This window comes from Phyllostomus discolor, chromosome 8 (genome assembly GCF_004126475.2).
Source record: "Phyllostomus discolor isolate MPI-MPIP mPhyDis1 chromosome 8, mPhyDis1.pri.v3, whole genome shotgun sequence".
NCBI lineage: Eukaryota > Metazoa > Chordata > Mammalia > Chiroptera > Phyllostomidae > Phyllostomus > Phyllostomus discolor.
In genome coordinates this window covers 69,171,158-69,188,610 of record NC_040910.2, presented here as the reverse complement: position 1 = coordinate 69,188,610, position 17,453 = coordinate 69,171,158, and the positions used below count along the sequence as shown (strand labels likewise).

The 17,453-nt window shown below is 50.1% G+C and overlaps 2 protein-coding genes across 2 annotated transcripts in view; one reads left to right on the top strand and one right to left on the bottom strand.

Annotated features, from left to right (window-relative positions):
- Positions 1–8,458, top strand: part of GLP2R (glucagon like peptide 2 receptor) — a 71,247-nt gene extending 62,789 nt beyond the window's left edge. The window contains exons 14-15 of the mRNA XM_028534660.2: positions 3,617–3,658; positions 4,681–8,458. Coding sequence (XP_028390461.1) covers positions 3,617–3,658; positions 4,681–5,016 — 378 coding nt within the window. The 3' untranslated portion in view covers positions 5,017–8,458. The remainder of the gene's footprint in view (positions 1–3,616; positions 3,659–4,680) is intronic.
- A 1,967-nt stretch (positions 8,459–10,425) lies between these two features.
- On the bottom strand, positions 10,426–17,453 carry RCVRN (recoverin). Its single transcript, XM_028534721.2, has 3 exons — positions 16,964–17,453; positions 13,840–13,951; positions 10,426–10,920 (listed from the first exon to the last, which is right to left on the bottom strand). The coding sequence occupies exons 1-3, from the start codon at positions 17,342–17,344 to the stop codon at positions 10,799–10,801; spliced, it is 615 nt and encodes a 204-aa protein (XP_028390522.1). The 5' UTR covers positions 17,345–17,453; the 3' UTR covers positions 10,426–10,798.

Below are 17,453 nucleotides of genomic sequence, written 5' to 3'. Positions count from 1 at the left end.
AGCTGAATTTTGTGCAGCTTCGAACTGAGACAGAGGACCGATCCGCAACTTTTTTTTTCAGTATTTTATTTATGTCAATCTTTTGAGAGATTTCAAAAGCTAAGGTTTAGTAATTTGGGTTTCCTATGTTGTTTGGGCTTAATCTTCTTTGAAAGGTAATCCCAAATGAAAAAAAAAAAACAATAACAATAAAACGCTGCAGCTGTTATATCAGTAGTACTTGGTGGCCTTTTTTTCCCCCTGAGGGACAGATTTCTGAGAAGGAATTCTATCCCATCATGCTTCTCTGGCAAGGGAGCATGTCTGAGTCATCTATTGCTATGTAACAAATGACCCCAAAACGTCATGGCTTAAGGCAGTAATCACGTTATTATCTCTCGTGGTTCCATGAGCTGGGCTCTCTGGACTTAATGTGGTGGTCCTTTGATACCTGTGATTTTTGGCTCATGCTGCAAACATCTGAAGGCTCAGTTGGCCTGGGACATCCAAGATGGCTCAGTCTCATGGCTAGACCTTGACCTGGGCTGTTGGCTAAGCTCAGCAGAGGCTACCCATTAACAAAGGAGTTGTAGTTCCCCGAGTGGCCGCTCCATGTTTCTTGGATATCTCCCACCATGGCAACTGGACTTTTGGAGCATCCCAAGAGCAAGTGTTCTGAGAAAGAGAAAGTAAAAACTTCCAACATTCCTGAGGCATGGACTTGGAAATCCCAGAATGTTACTTTTACCACATTGTATTATTGGTAGGAGGAGTCACAAGTTTATCCTAGATTCAAAGGAAAAATAAGGTCCACCTCTTAAGGTGAGGAAGAGCATAAGCCTACAGGGAAGGGAGGAATAGTCGGGGCCATCTCTGGGGACTAGCGACCCTGCTGGATCCTTTGGATCTGCAGCCAGACAGAGCTCCACTCACTGCAGTGCAACACTGAGGAGTGCGGGCAAGCAGAGTGGCTCTGCAGACTGAGCCAGTAAACACACTTGGGGGTGTGCATGGTCAGAGGCCTCCCACTTTCTTAATACCCCTGCACAGTTCCCTTCCATCCCACCAGGCAGAGGTGAGAATATGGGTGGGCAGATGCATGGGGGCATATTTCGTGGGTCATAGCATAGTGAATCAGCAGGAATCAGCACTGGATCTTTTCTTGCTGCTTTTGAGAGTCCCTCACTCTTTCAAGTTCTTATTGCTTAGTGATTTTCACCTCTTCCTACCATCATGGATCTTTGGAGAGACTGACAAATAGAGATGACATATGTCCTCTGGGGCCTCTCTCTTCACACTTACTTTATTAGGATGAGAGTTAACCAGACTCCAGGATGTTCCTAAAAGAGTGAATCCAGAACCTGAGGGAATGAGAGACATGTCTGTGATATGGAATCCTGTTTTAGCTAACTCATTTCATGAAGATTCTGATGCGCTCTAAGACACCCTCTAATATCATGTGCCCGGAGGCCAATACTCCTGGCTCTGTCCCCTATACAGGGCACCTGCAAACCTCCAGTGATGCTGCACATGTGAAAATGTTTAACTTCTACCACCATCCCCCTGTTTAGGAGCCATACCCTTGGAATAGCTAGATGCATAAGAGATGAAAAATTCCACATGACTGGGGAGAATCCACATCATTTGATCGATGTTGTGATTGTCAGCATGAAGTCAGGCATCCATGAGGAAGAGCATAAAAATCTTCCCCTTGAGCAATGTTTTATAATTCCTTTTCAATTTCATCATTTTTCCTGGTGTTGCACCTCTCTTACCAGAAACAGGGCTGAGAGAAATGTTACTAAGAGAAATGGGAGAGTCGGCCTGCACTGGGACCCACATGTTGGAACATGTTCTTTCCTGTGAGTTCTGGTGTTTTATGAGATTCTTCCTGTAAACACTCAAGCAATTGGGCCCAGTACACACAGCCAGCTTCAGTGTATCAGACACACAGCTCCAGCCCCATAGACCCTCACACTGCAGGGACATGGGACTATTTAATAAATCAGGGAGTGTAGGAGTATGGAAAAACAGTGGACACAAACATAAACTCAAGCATTTTTGATCCCAGACTTCTGGCAGTTAAGCAGTGAATCCAGAGAGTCTTTCCAACATCAAAATATGGTCCCTTTATTGAAACTTCCCCGACACAAATACTTGATCATTGAAAATGCCATATAAAGGTGTCCTGTTGTTTTCATTATGATCCTTGGGTCCAGAATTCTAAATAACTAGGAAGAGGACAGAAAGAAATGGTCCCATCATATTTTACAAGTGGTCTGACAACGTACCAGGCAAGACATGTGTGACCACAAGTATTGTGGACATATACGGCTTTTCAGGGCAGGTCCTAAATGGGGTGTGGCTTCTGCCTTGCTCCCTTGACTTGGCCCCTGTAGGGGAAGCCAGCTGCCATGTCACAAGGACACTCAAACAGCTCTGTGGAGGAAGACTGAGGCCTCCTACCAGCAACCAGCACTAACTGGCCAGGCATGTGAGCCATTGTGGGAGCAACTCAAGCCTTCAGATGACTGAAGTTCCTACCAACCTTTTGACTATGACCTGATTCAGACCACCCAGCTAAACCACTGCCAAATTCTTGGCCCACAGAAAGTATGTGAGATGATAATCTGTATGGCTTTGGTCCACTAAGTTACACAGCAACACAGCAACAGGTAACTACTACATGAACTGGAGATGCTGAAGAAACCCGAGGCCCATGTGGCTGGGATACTGGGCCCAGGGAACCATGGTACAAAATGCAGCCAGTGACGCAGACAGCCCAGATCACCTTAGTGCCCATGGTGGTTGTTTCATTTTCATCTAAGTGCAATGAGAAATCACTGGTGTGAAATCATCTATATTTTCTAAAGAAATATTTTGACAAGGGAAAGAGGTATTTACTACTTCACATAAATGAAAACATCAGAATTAGGCATCACCGGATCCAGACACTCAGACAGCATCACCAGAATTCTGCCTTTCACCACCACCAGCCTCTGCTTCTCTCTCTGTTGGCTTCATTCTTAGACAGGCTTTCTCCATGTAGCTGGCAAGATGCCCAGGAGTATCTCCAAGCTTATTTTGACTATAAGGTTGGCAAATCTAGGGAAGAGGGTGCAACCCTCTCTTCTTCCCAGTGACAAGATCTCAGATTGGGTCATGAGACCATTTGGGTGGATCATATTGTGGTGATGGCCATCCTAGAATGTGGGGACTGCGTGGTTGACCCTGACAGGAGCCTAGGGAAGGGGAGTAGGGGAAGGTCAGTTTCCAAAAGGACAGGATTCAAGGGATGTAAAAAAATTAAGCAATGCCCACCATGGATGAGGAGAAATGGGCCAGCGGCCCTGCATGTTATTTGTATAGCTGAATGAATGATACAGGGTCTTTGGGATTTAATCGTCATTGACCTACGAGCACCTAAGCAAACACCTAGGCTGGTATGGGTGGTAGGTATCAAAGGAAGAAGAGCCCTCATAGAAACCCAGTTACCCAGTGTGACTAACTCTAGGCATTGCAAGCAGTATAGATACCTGCCTCTCCCAAGGGCTACTTGGACTGGGGCAGGCCTCTGGACTTTCAGACACAGCTCCTACTGAGTCAAAGTTCATGCCACCTCTTCTTTCCATTCCAGGGGCTGCTTGTGGCCTTGCAGTATTGCTTTGTCAATGGAGAGGTATGTTTTTCATGCTGCCATCTAGCTTCCTGTGAGGCTGGGCTGGCGTCCTGCTGCCCCCAGGGTCCACTGTTTCTGTGACGGTGCCATGGGCGAGCATCCAGTGACCGCCCTGCAATGGGACAAATGTGCACTGTGAGCTTCCAGGGGCGAGAGCAGGAGGCAGCTTAGATCAGTGGGAAAAGGAGACGGGGTGCATCTAAGGAAGCTCAGAACCCCATCCCAGCCCTTCTGGAGACAGGCTGGCAGTGGGAATGTGAGAGAGGACACAGGCTTGAATTCTGGAGTCCAGACGTCTGGACTGTAGCCATCACTCACTCACTTGGGAGCTCTGAGTTAGGTCACTGTGGCTCTTTGAACCTCAGTTTCCTCATCTGTAAACTGGGAATAACAACTGTCCTTACCTTCTAATGTTGCCCTGAGCATGCTGAGGTTGTGATAAAGGTCCAACACCTGATAACTATGATCATTTTTATTATCCCTATTATTGCATATCCCTAACCAGTTCTCTGCCCCTCTGGAAAGAAGCTTGAAAGGGGCAGAAGCCAGAATAGTTTTCTCCTGACCTCAGGAGTCAGGGGAATTTCCAGTCCCCTTTCATCTTCTCCTCCCCACATCCAAGGTTCAAACATTATTTCTGTCTCCTCACTCCAGAATGTAAGCTTTTTGACAGCAAACCCACTTCCATCTTGCTCACGGCTGCTCCTTCATACAGGGGCTCCTTCATCCATCAGGCGGGCCTCTGATGCCACCTTGACACAGTCCTTTCCTTTTCCTTTCTGTTCAACCATATCCCAAACTTTGTTTCCTTCCCTCCTTGTCTCACTTAATGGACTCCCAGTGTCACTTCCATCTGCTGTGCTAACAGGGGTTGGTTTGCTCCTCTTTGTTCATTTCCCCCAAGTAGAAGGTATGTTTCCCAAGGTGGCCCAGATTCACCACCTAATCAGTAAATATTTGTTGGGAGGACCCATGGCCAAATGACCCTGAGACAGTAACCCTGCCCTCTTCTCCCCTGGCAGGTGAAGGCCGAGCTTCGGAAGCACTGGGTCCGCTTCCTGCTAGCCCACCACTCAGGCTGCAGAGCCTGGGTCCTGGAGAAGAATTTCCGGTTCCTGGGGAATTTTCCCAAGAAGTTCTCCAAGAGAGACAGTGCCAGGGCCCTGCAGAGGTCTCAGTCCTTGCCTGGTGGTGGGCAGCTACTGCAGCTGACTACGCAGGGCCCGGGGGAGCCGGGCACCAGGTCCCAGCGAGGCCATGCAGCCTGGTCCTATGGCAGCAGCCTGTCCGAGAGCAGTGAGGGAGACTTCTCTCTGGCCCACACCATGGAGGAGATTCTCGAAGAGAGTGAGACCTAGGCAGGCAGCTGAACTCTGGCTCTGCCCATTGGGGACTCCTGAGATGGGTGGCAGAGGAGGCCAAGCCAGACGGGTATTATGGGAAATGCTCATTATACTCCTCCTGCACTCAGTCCACTTTGCTCTGCTTGAGGTTGCATAAACACTCACCGCTTCTGCCTGCCTTTGTCATCCTAATAACTCCACTGGTGTTTTCTGGAATAACAACCAGCCTCTGGGGCTGGCCCTAAATTCAAGTGAATGGAGCCCCAAGATACAGAGAGATGTCTGCTATGAAATAGGGCAGCCAGCATCTCTTCCTTTAGTTTACCCCTGGTGGCACAAGGTTTCCATGTGGGGCTGGGTGCAGGGTGTAGAAAGACCACCTGGGAAGGGTTTTACCTGCATAGTCCTGTTCCTGGCAGGGTCTGGGAGAGTGTGTCTGGAAGGATGGCCAGGGCTGGCAGTGGGTAATGAGCTTCCCAGGTAGTTCTGACGCAAGCCCAAGTGTGCAGAGCTAGAACCTCGCCTAGACAGCCAATGGCAGGGCAAGCCAGTGGTGTTCTGAATTCTGCAGTCTGGTGTGACACGCCCACTATCCTCAGACAGAGTGGCACCCCACTGCCCACAGAACCTGATTCTTTTCCTTCTTCTCCCCTCCTCCTCTCCTGTCAAGTCTTTCCTTCCTCTCTCCCTCTCAGGTCTTCAGCAAAAGTTCTGTTTTATTTGTAACAGCCCCCTCCTTCCTCCCAGGGTTGGTCCCAGTCCTGAGGGCCCCTCTGAGAGGCCCCCATCAGTCCTTTCCTCTGCTTGTTGGCTCTGCCTGCCTTTTCTCAGCTTGGCTTCCTCGAGCCTCGCTTGCCCTCCCATTCTCTGCCATTTTTGGTTTGCCACTGACACATTGGTGCTCCAGCAGTTTGCCACTGCTCTCCCTGCCCCTAGTGCCCACTGACAGGAATTGCACGTCGCATGTGGACATAGATGCTGAAAGCTGGAGGGCCAGGTGAAGCGATAGGGCTGCAGTGGATGACATGCTGGTGGGGCAGTGGGGCACTGAGAGGGCAAGGCCTGTGTGACCTGTTCTGCCCACACAGAATCTGAGTTGTGCCCCAGACCCTGAGGAGAGGGTGCTTCTGGAGGCTGAGGAGGCCCCAGGCAAATAGGGTCTGGCTCAATGGCTGAAACTCTAAGGCAAGAAGTGGAAAGAAGATGGGAGGAGAAGCATCCTATGGAAACAGGGTGTTGATGCCTAGGAATGTTGCCTGTCTAGTGTGTAAAATGTACGTGTATGTGGGTGGAGTGTGATGTCATGGGACTAAATAATAGTGCCTTATGTTAGAAGGGGGCTATATGTCACTTCTCAAGTGGGGTTGCCAGATTTAGCAAATAAAAACACATCATGCTCCATTAAATTTGAATTCCAGATAAACAAATAACCTTGTAAAAGTATATCCCTTGGGATATACTTTATCTAAAATTCAATTTTAATTGTGCATCTTGTATTTTACCTGGCAACTCTGTTTTCAAGGGTACTTTGCTGTAGGGCTGGGACTAGAGACAAGAGAGGGTATATGATTTGAGAGTACTTAAAAAAAAATCTCTGATTGTCAAGGTCAGTAATATCTTAATGTGATATTTAAAAAAAATCAAATCTGCAAACTACAGCCTATGGGCCATCATACAAATGATGTTTCATTGAAACTAGGGCTGGGATGAGGGTGAGGGGAGCCAGACCAGCTCATGCAAGTGCAATTTTGCTCATTCTGAACTTTTTAGCATTAATTTTTATTTTTAAATGATTGCATTCAAAGATGATTAATGTTGATTGCTGAGTTGTTTGTCCCCTCCCCATTGAATTTTGCTTCTGAGGTCACTGCCCATCTGGCCCTCACCCTAGTCCTGCCTCTGTCTTGCAAAAGGAGAAACTAAAGCAGCTTCGAAGGCATTAGGCAAGTGCAGAACAAAGGTCTGTTTTTTTGGTGTACAGGTTATCCATGATTCAATCACCAAATCATATGTCCTAGTTTTTCTTCTCTGCAAATGTCCCTGCCTTTTCTCATGAGCCTATTAGCTCCAGGAAATCTGGGGCCATGTCATATTCCCAGCCTGTACCCAGCACAGCTGGTTCTGAGTAGGTGCCCAGTACACGTGCATCAGATGACATGGATGGAAATGTCTCAGGAACATCAGATGCTGCTGGGGGTCAGTTATCTGGAACCCTCTCATTAATAGGAGACGGAAGGTTTTTTTTCATAGCTTTGTAAATATGTCCTTCCCCCCTTACCCCACAAGCGGGGCGGCATACACACACTGCTTGCTCTTGTCCTGTTAATGATTAAAATAACAAGTTTATTTAATTTGATTTGTATTTTGTTGATTGTTTTGCATTTGTTTCTCACTGGAGCTGAAGGGCTCCCATGCCCAAGAGAATTCAGTGTTCTGTTCCTGGCACTAAGGGGCCTGTTGGTGAATTTGTGGGGATGCTAAGAAATACCTGAGGGGCACTGCACCAGAGGTTGGGGTCCTGTGAGAGCAGGTGGCAATAGGGGACAGGGCACTTTGGTTTTTCTTCTCGATGAAGACACATTTCTGCCATTGAGTTTACAGGTATATGAGGAAGCAGAACTTCAGAGGTGAAGTGACTTCCCAAAGTCTCCATAGTGGACACATTTTTACAACTCATCCCTCTTATACTAATAGCACCCACATCTTCCCCATTGGAGACTACTTATCTTCCACTCTTGGTTCCTGAAGTTGAATTGTCTCAACCCCATCTTCAGCCCCAACAATGGACATGAAACTCTGCTGGCCAGTTCGAGCATGGCCTCCTCCTGGGCCCAGATTTTGGAGCAGGGATGGGCATATACCCAGTCAGAGACAGTTCTGGGATTTTGGCTAAGACTCACTGTACATAGAAAGGCATTTTTTTTCTGCTGAAATTAGAACCAGCACAGGGTAAAGCCTGCCTGAGAATGGAGCCACCATGGTAGAAAGCAGAGCCAGGAGGTGGAGAAAGAGCTCCAAGACATTGTTGGAGGCCCTGGACTGAGCAAGACCTAAAGCTAGTGCTCCTCCTGGAATTTCAGTTAATGAATCAGTAAATTGCTACCTGTGCCAAAACAGTCCATGTTGGGTCTTCTGTCCCTTGCATGATGTAATTCATCATCACCTCTACCTCCTCTTCAGGCCAGTTAGACTTGATACTGATTCTGGGTTCTCTAAGCATCTTCTCTGCAGAGGCCCCAGGGCTGTACCGGACCCCAGCTCAAGCAGCCTTGCCACCCAAGCTAATGAATGTGCTAATTAGGTCACCACTCTTGGGTTCTTCACTGGCCAGTAGGAGATCCGGTGACCCTGTTTTACCTCTCATTGAACAACAGACCAACAAGGCTACTATGCAGTGTCTGTCATTTTAGACTCAAGTGACATGGATGCCCTGACCTCACAGAGGAGTGAAAAGCCTGCAACCTCACATTCCAATCAACCAGATTCATTCAGGAGGGTCGTGTGTAGGGTGGAGGAGGAGGACCAGAGTGAGGCACTGAGCCCTTTGGTTCTACCCCAAGACCACCCTGGGCTAGACCGAAGGTCTTTCTTCTCCCCCAGCATTGGCTCCTGGGTGCCTCACTATGTCTGACACCAGAAAGGTGTCTTGGTGGGTGAGTCTAATAATAACTTTCCTCCTCTCAGAACTGCTGGCCCAGATGCTGTGTGCCCCCTTTCCCTCCCAGTCTCAGTATTGTGGGATCACAGAATTCTCTGTCCTGTCACCTCCAGGTCAGAACTACTGAGACAGCCTAGTGCAATCGAAGGGAGTCTGATTTAAGTGCCAAATCCTGTTCTGGCTTCATGGCCTCAGCCTCCCCCTCTCTACCATGGGGATAACACTTCCCTCAATGAAATAATGCCCAGTGTCTAGCAGGATGCCTGACAAACCTAAGTGTTAAGGTTACTCTCAAGTTTACCCTCCACAAAAAGCAGCACTCTGGTGGTGGCGATTGTGCCATTGTTGTGGTTAAAGCTGGGGGTGGGGACGGGACTCACTCCCAACACCAGCAAGCAGAGACATCCCTGTTTCAGGGGGTTGCACACCAGCAAGCAGAGACTCCCGTTTTAAGGGAATGCACACCAGCAAGCAGAGATGCCCATTTCAGGGGGGTGCACACCAGTAAACAGAAATACCCCTGTTTCAGGGAGTGCACACCAGTAAGCAGAGATGCCCCTGTTTCAAGGGGGTGCACACAGGTCGGTGAAGTATCCAGGAAATCTGCATATTTTCTGACTTCACCATGGAACTTAAAACTGGAGAATAAATGGGCCCTCCAAACAGTGACTCCAGTGATCTTGAGAACCCACTGGTGGAATGATTTCGGAGGGGGCCCAGGCCTTGTTTCTCTTATAAGGCAACATGGGCCAGTGGGCAGCCTTGGCCTCTGCTCATCAGCTGGGCAAACTGCTTGCTGACGCTGGGCCTCCTTTTCCTGTCTCTAAAATGAGGGACCTCCAGCACATCTGTCCTCACCTTTCACCATATGAAAACTGAACTTGTCATTATCCCCTGAACCCAGCCACTCCCCCTGCCCCCATCCAGGCAGATAGCATCCCCGTTCACCCAGCAACCAAGCCACACACCTGGCTGCTATCCTTGCTCCTCCCGCTCCACCTGCAACCAGGGAGGTGGAGTCTACCTCCTCCATATCTCCAGAGGGTCCCCATTCTCTTCATCCCACTGCTGGTCCCCAACCCAGGCCACCTAGGCAACTAGACCCATGTTGCCTGCAGTCTTCCTGCCACCAGGCTTGCCCCTCTGACTTAGTTCTACCTTGCCAGAGGGTGCTACCAACATAGATCCTTCCTGCTCCAAACCCCACAAGGGTCCCCACTGTCCCCACGGGGAAGCTGAATGCTTCCCCTGGGCTGCAAGGAAGGCTGGTGTGGTCTGGCTCTGTCTGCCTGTCAGGCTTCACTCACCCTTGGCCGGCCTACCTCCTTCTGGCTCTGGCCACACTGGCCTCTGCACAGGAACTCTCAACCTGCCTCAGGGTTCCTGCCCAGACACAGAGCTTCCCCACCCCCACCCTCACTCTTACCCTCACCCTCACAACCATCCTCTGGGTCTTAAGATGCAAATGTCTCTTCATCAAGAACAGCTTCTCTGGTCCTCTGGACCAGGCAGCCCCTCCTGTGACAGCTCACAGTGCTTTGCACACCTCCATGGGAACCTCCCCAGGAACCTCCCCACTTGCAATGGCAGCTCTGAGGACTGTGTTCCCCTGTGCACCCCGAGCCCCTCGAGAACAGAGCCGTGTCCACCATCTTCACCACCGCAGACCCAGATCCCAACCTGTGACTGCAATGGCAACGTGTCCCTGTCTTTGAGGCTGAACCGACAAGTCATTTGTTTTTCTGGTTCAAGAACCACCAGCCTGCTGCATGCCCCTCAACTCTCACATTTATTAGAACCTGCTTACCCAGCAATCCTCAAAGGAGCTTACTCAGGGGGTGATGTTGTTCAGGAGTCCTGCAACCTAATCCCAGGATAATCACCAGAGGTGTGGGCTGGCAGGGTGGGGCCGGGAGGTGGGTGTGGTGGGAGGGGCTCTGGCAGGCGAGGGAGGAAGGGGCCAGCAGATCTTTAAGGATGCTTTCCTTTTGCCGGGAGCTGTGCTGTGGGTTCAACATGCTGTGGCCCCTGGGTGTGTTTGTGCACACATGTGTGTGCATGTGCAGGGTGAGTGCGTGTGCATGCAAGTGTGTGTTTATGTGAGCAGTAAGGGGAGGCAGGGGAGCTCAGTGGTTGGCATCAGGGTTTCTTTTCCTTTTCCTTGAACCTTTCCTTCACTTTTTGAGGCTCAAATTGAATCAGCCGCAGAATTTCTTTATTGGCCAGGGTCCCCTCGATGAACTCCTCCTCTGTCAGTTTATCTGCAGAGGGGAGAAAAACACTAGTCAGGACTGGTTGTTTCAAGCTGTGACGAGGCTGACATCCACCAGCATGTCCTGTACAGATGTATCTATCATGAAAACCTTGAGCTTTAGCACCCCCAGGGTGCCCCCAACCCTGCCCCAGATACTCAGCCCATCCCCTGGACCTCCCCATGAACCAGCAGTGGCAGGGTTAACTACTGGCACTCCTGAGGGTCCTGGATGCATTTTGGTGTTATGCTTCTCTTCTGATTGGCCAATGCCTCTGCCATGCTGGTTATTAAATATTTTGAGTATTACCCTAGGTCCCCAACCTCAAGTTCTGAAAGAACTTTTGGGAGACAGAGCAAAGAAAACAGTTTCAGTTGAGAAGGAGGGAGCAGCATCCACTCAGGGAGAAGGGGGTAAAATGGAGGGTCCCAATGCAGCACCCGGTAGAGACTGGCTTGTGGAGACTTCTGTCTGACACCCCCCCACCCCAGCACGTGGGTAGCCCCACGGTTCTCAGCTGACAACTGATGCATGGTTCTGCCCTGTGCCTCTCGGCATCCCCCATCTACCTCCCCATGTGGGACCAAGAGAGAGCATTGGCTCCACCTACTGTATTCAGTTCCATGAAGTTAAATGGTTTTTGCTGAGCTTCTCCTCTGTGCCAGAGCCATTGTGCTTGGGGCTGAGGTCACAGCAGGGGCAGAGGGCATGGTGTGGCACAGGAGGGAGCGAGATAAAGTCCTTGGCCCCATGTGGACACTCTAGGCCTGGTGGGGAAGGCAGATGTGTGTAGAAATAACTCTAAAGTGAGATGGCTGCTCTTTCAGGTCACGGTGATGCTCATAGTGGCCTGCATGTAGTAGGCGTTCAGTAATGCTTGGCTGATCTGAATTGCACTTCCATCTGTTTATGCTCCAGGCCTTTTGAACACCCTTAATCTTAATTCTGGATCAGGGCCCCGGCTGGTTCCCTGTGTGGGTTTAGGGGATGAAATTTGGGTCTCAAATCTCAGTGGTCCCATCGGCTTCACAAAGACCTGGGAACCTCACCATCAGGCCCAGTTCTGGAAGGGGGTCTTGTCCCAAGGCAAATCACATGAAAGGGAACAAACAGGCCCACCGGCCAGGGTGATGTGTCAGCCCTGTGACACCACCACCTCCTGTGACCTTCAGCTAGGTCAGTTTTCAGCTTAACCAGTAACATAAGAGGAGGGTCGGCAGACCCAGAGGGATGTCATGGAGGGGGTCACAGGCCAGCAGGGTGGGAGGTCACAGGGGTCATCTCACATAACCAGGGTCTGAGTGAATGAGGTGGCAGAGGTGCTCAAAGGGGTGGTGACATCAAGGCTGGGACTCGGGTGAAGCCATCGAGGCACCTACCCTGCACACCCTGAGTTGGTGCTCAGTCTCAGGGTTGTGCGAGCACAGGCGGCACCTGGGAACAGACGCCTCCTTTGGTGCTGTGCCCAGATGCCTCACCTGCCTCGCCTGGCTCTGGCCCTAGGGCCAACAACCTTCACATTCTTCTCACTTCTTCCTGAACTGCAGATTAGTAAGGCCGGTGTGGTGTCTACCCGCCCTTATTTAACATCCTGCTGAGTGAGGCCTGCCCCCTGCAGCCCTGGTGAGAGATGGCCCCAGAGATCCCAAATGGGTCAGTACTGACCCCTTGCATGTGTTTGGGCCATGCAGCACTTCATTGGTTGAGACGCTTCAGATTTTAAAAGTCTCAATGGCTGGCTCCTCTCTTTAAATATCCTATGATGAGGGCCAGTGGGCTCTATACTCCCACATGGAAGCCATCAGACCAGGCATTTCACTCCCCACTATTGGCCAGTCCCCATACTTCATAGAGCTACTGTCTACTTCTCTCACTTCCATCATCTGAGCTCCTGCGGCCATACGAGTTTGCAACACCCCTGACATCAGCTCCCCTGCTGTCCTTCCCATGATGGCCATGAGTGCTGTGCAGCAGCAGCCCCACCACCCAGCTCTGACACCCACCCCTGCCTGTCAGTGCAAGACCGGCCGCACTCCGGCAGGCTGCTCCCCAGCAGACAATGGGGGGCGGGCAGGGCACCGGGCAGGGCACCAGGCTGGGCCAGCTCCTAGAAGAAGGGGGCTTGATGACAGCCCCTCAGCTCTGCCAACCTTTCTCAGAACGGCACTGCACTCTAACACTTTTCTTCTCCAACCTTCCTTCCTTGCCCCTCTGCCCACACGGGCCCCATCTGCTTTGCAGTCTGATGGGTTTCCCAGCTTTCTGTAGATTTCTCCCTGTTTTCCCTCACAGGCCTTTCTCCCAATAAATTTCTCACAACCTAATTTAAATCTAAGAGACCTGGCAGTGCTTCTCGGGGGACCCAAATTAACTTCCTAAATAAACCATATAAGTTGAGATCCCACTTACTTGGGACTTGATACTAAGTCAGACACAGACCGAGCTAAAGTCTGCCTTGTCCTAACTGTCTAGAGAGCATTTTTGAAAACAACTGAAGTAAACCCAGGTCTACAAACTGGCACTCCACATAGGCAGAAAGTGGTTTGAATTACTCTAAGCTCGGCATGTGCATACTAACTTCTAATATGCCATTGCCTTTACTTTTTACTTTTACTTCAGTGTGGGCTAACTCTGCTCTAACCAAAGGGGTTTTTCTTCAAAAGCACTCCACCATTCTGAGCCTTCCTTCACCCTGAAACTCTCAGGCAGCGATGGACCTGCCCAAGCCACAGACGGGTGCCATTCCCATTGGCAGTGGCAGCTCTGGGGGGCAGCAGGTAGACCTGCCTGCCAGTGGGTCTGCCCATCCCCCGAGGCCCAGCAGCCAGCCCTGCGGGGCACAGGGTCTCCGCAGCTACATTTTGTCCGGGTCCCCAGGAAACAGCCCGTGACTGTGAAATCCACGGTGATGAGGGAGAGCGCATTCACCATCATCCTTCTTTCCAAAGAAGGCCCAGATCTTCCCAGCTCGCTTCTCCGGGGTGTTTTCATCATCTGGAAGGTGCTTCACGTCCTCGGGGCTGATCATTTTGAAAATCGCCTGCACCAAATCAAGAGGAATGACGAGTCAGCAGGAGCATCAGGGGCTGGCAGCCCTGGTGTTAAAATGCAGGTCCCCAAGCCCAACCTGCCCTACTGAATCAGTGCTCCTGGGAGGGGTGAAGCAGCTTTTGCTTCTTATTTGTTCCTTTCTGTGTGGTCTGAATTTCCTCACCGTGTAGACGTATCGCTTTCAATTGATTAAAATAAAATAAAATAAATAAAATATAAAAACTAAACTAAACTAAACTAAAATAAAAAGCTTCCTGATGATAATCCCATGGCTGCCTTGAACCCTACTGCCCAGGAGTGTTCGAATATCTCACACTTCCAGATCCGAGCGGGACCTGGTTGCACAGGCAGGTTGGCTTGTGGTAACAAGGGCTAACATCTGTTTGCTTAACATGTGCCGCTATTCTGACCATTTTACATGGAACCTTCACAGCCTTATCAGGTGGGCGTTATCAACCCCATTTTATAGATGAAGAAACTGAGACAACTTGCTGAGAGTGGAGACATCAACAAGAACTTTCCAAAGGCCTCCCCAGGGCTCAGGAAGCTTCTCAGTTACCCTTCCGCTCAGGGAGGGACCCAGAGAAAGGTTTAGCTTTAGGTTCAAGGATCCTTCTGACTTCCCTCTCCTCTCACTAGTAAAGGAGGTGGATGTGTGATAAGGGACCAGGCAGGAAGTGCCTCTGGACCTGTGATTAGGGGAAGGGACCAGTGGTCTCATTGTGCCCATCCAGCTCTAGGGCTGGCCAGGCCCAGAGAGGACACTCAAAGTCATGGCCCCTGAGCCTGTCCTGGCCTGTGCCTTCAGCCTTGGGGCAGGCTTGAGATGCAGGCAGTGTGCTGGGTGGGAGTTGGGAGGATACCTTGGAGTCGCTTGAGAGCACAGCCAGTAATGCCTACGAAATTAGCCTGGAGGGCAGGTCAATGGCCTTGAGAAGTACCCTTTCAGCCCCCTATGTTATAACAAGAAGAACAAGGAAATCAAACCTAGTAGCAGTCTAGGCTGGCAGGTGCCCAGCAACTGAAGTATAGGGGACTCTGTTAACTCCTTTCTCTGTCCTGAGCCATGGGAACCATGTGCCTCCTTGAAGACTTAAAGCTGGAAGTTATTGCTGCCTGCCCCATGCTGCTTCTAACAGCAAGGACAGATGGTCAAGGCCTCAGTGAAAGCACAGAGAGAGACCCATTGAATGCTCACCCTGGGCCCTGGCAGGTTATATGGTTTTCCCAAGGCCATGCAGCTAGTTGGTGGCATTGCTGGTACTGGAATCTGTAACTTCTGACTCCAAGGCCAGTGGCCTTATACAGCCTCAGCTGTGGACGCTCCTCCTCAGTCTCTTCTCTTTCCCCTCCCCTCCCCTGCCCTGCCCTGCCCTGCCCTACTGCCCCTGCCCTCCCTTCCCTACCTTTTCTTCCCCTCCTCCCTCTCCTACTCCTTTTTCTCAAGGAGCACCAACTTGTAGGCTTCTGCTGGGCCTGGCATCCTTAAGGTGATTCTGGGATGTGGTCCCCATCCCAGGCCACCTGCCAGTCCAGGGGAGTTCGATCTGAAGGCCCTGCCCACATGCCAGTGAGGTCCCCAGACAAGCCTGCCCATAACGGGAGGCTCAAGCAGAGCCCACAGATCACCAGCCGCATGCTTGGCTACTTTATTTATGGTATCTTCTAATAAGGGTAGAAGCATGTGCAAATGAGAACAGGATTACCAGTGCATCAAAAGTTATATAAAATAGGACAAACATTCTCCCTTTTAACAGAAATGAAATTAAAAAAATAAAGTGAGTGGCATGAGATGGGGGATAAAAAACATCAGGTAAAAAGATACTAAATGAGCCCTGGCTGGTGCAGCTCAGTGGATTGAGTGTGGGCTGGGAACCAAAGGGTTGCTGGTTCCATCCCTAGTCAGGGCACCTGCCTGGGTTGCAGGCAGGTCCCCAGTAGGGGACGTGCAAGAAGCAACCACACACTGATGTTCCTCTTCCTTTCTTTCTCCCTCCCTTCCCCTATCTCTAAAAACACATAAAAATATCTTTAAAAAGATACTAAGTGAAGGTAAATATAAATAATATAATAGAAAAAATAGAAACACCCTCATTGTCTAAAATATAGGAATGGCTAAATAATTTTATGACATTTCTGTAGATGGAATTCTAAGCAGCTATTAAAATGGCTTTGAAGAGTATATACTGATATAGAAAACATTCATAATAATAACTGGGAAAGGTATGATAAAAATCATATGAATATTTCATAGTTCTAAAATTATTTAAAAATATATAGCTAAAAGGCTGAAAATGTTGACAGTTTTCTCTGGATGATGAAATTAAAGGTAATTTTAATTTTCTTTTACATATGTTTCTAAATTTCATGAATTACTTTTACATTAAATAAAACTATTTTTAAGATACCTAAAATCTTTACAACACATGGTCTGACACTGGCCAGCTGGGATGGACGGAGAATGTGTGTTGGAAGCACTGGCCCTCGAGGGGCTGAGGGTCCTGCGGCTCAGGTCAGGACAGGGCAAAGGAGACTGGGCGGCTTCCGGGGTGAAGCTCTATGAAGACAATCAGAACTGGAACCCACATTTCACGTCCCCACTCTGGCCTCTCTCTATTGTGTATTTGAAACATGTTGTGGAATGTGAATATGTACGGTTGAAGGTTTTTAATGACGTTTTAGTGAAGGAAGGAATGAGGGACAGAGAGAGGGAGGGAGAGAGGAAGAAGTGAGGAAAGAAAGAAGGATGGAAAGAAATAAACAAACAAAATGTAAATAGGAGGGACATGAAGCTGTGGGAAAGTGCTCTGCCTTCTGTTAATCAGTATATTAGAGACCCCTCACCGTGGTCTCAGAGACATTGAGTCAGTCACACAGTTCCCACTCCACCCTCCAGCCCCACCCCCAGCTGCTATCCTCCAACAGCAGCAGCAGCGGGGGACCCTGACCCTGGGTGACCCCAGTCTTGCACAGGGAAGGGGGGCGGTGCATAGAGACTGACCATGACTATCTCAAGTACTTCATTCTTGCTGATGGCCCCATTGCCGTCCACGTCGTAGAGTGAGAAGGCCCACTCCAGCTTCTGGCTGGGTTTGCCCGCCGTGGTCATGTGCAAGGCGATGACATACTCCTTGAAGTCCAGGGTGCCATCGCTGTTGGCGTCGAAGCTGCGGAAAACGTGCTCGGCGTAGGCCTTGGGGTCGGAGTCAGGGAAGAACTTGGCGTAGATGCTCTGGAACTGCTGCCGCGTGATGCGGCCGCTGGGGCACTCCTTCAGGAACGACTGGTACCAGGCACACAGCTCCTCCTCCGTGAACTTGGTGTTCAGCTGCAGCTCCTCCAGGATCTCCTTGGACAGGGCTCCACTTTTGCTGTTCCCCATGGGTGAGGTGGCGTGGGCCCGGGCGGAGCAGTCGCAGCTGGGTGGGTGGGAGTGATGTGGCCTCAGGCTTCCAAGGCTCAGTGCCACTGCATTCACACGGACACTGAGA

Excerpts from the sequence above, each read along its gene's own strand:
- RCVRN (XM_028534721.2), bottom strand. The coding sequence starts at position 17,344 with ATGGGGAACAGCAAAAGTGGAGCCCTGTCCAAGGAGATCCTGGAGGAG. Across the intron at positions 13,952-16,963 it reads AAGTACTTGAGATAGTCATG|GCGATTTTCAAAATGATCAG; the intron begins GTCAGTCTCTAT and ends GATTTGGTGCAG. Across the intron at positions 10,921-13,839 it reads CTTTGGAAAGAAGGATGATG|ATAAACTGACAGAGGAGGAG; the intron begins GTGAATGCGCTC and ends TCCCCTCTGCAG.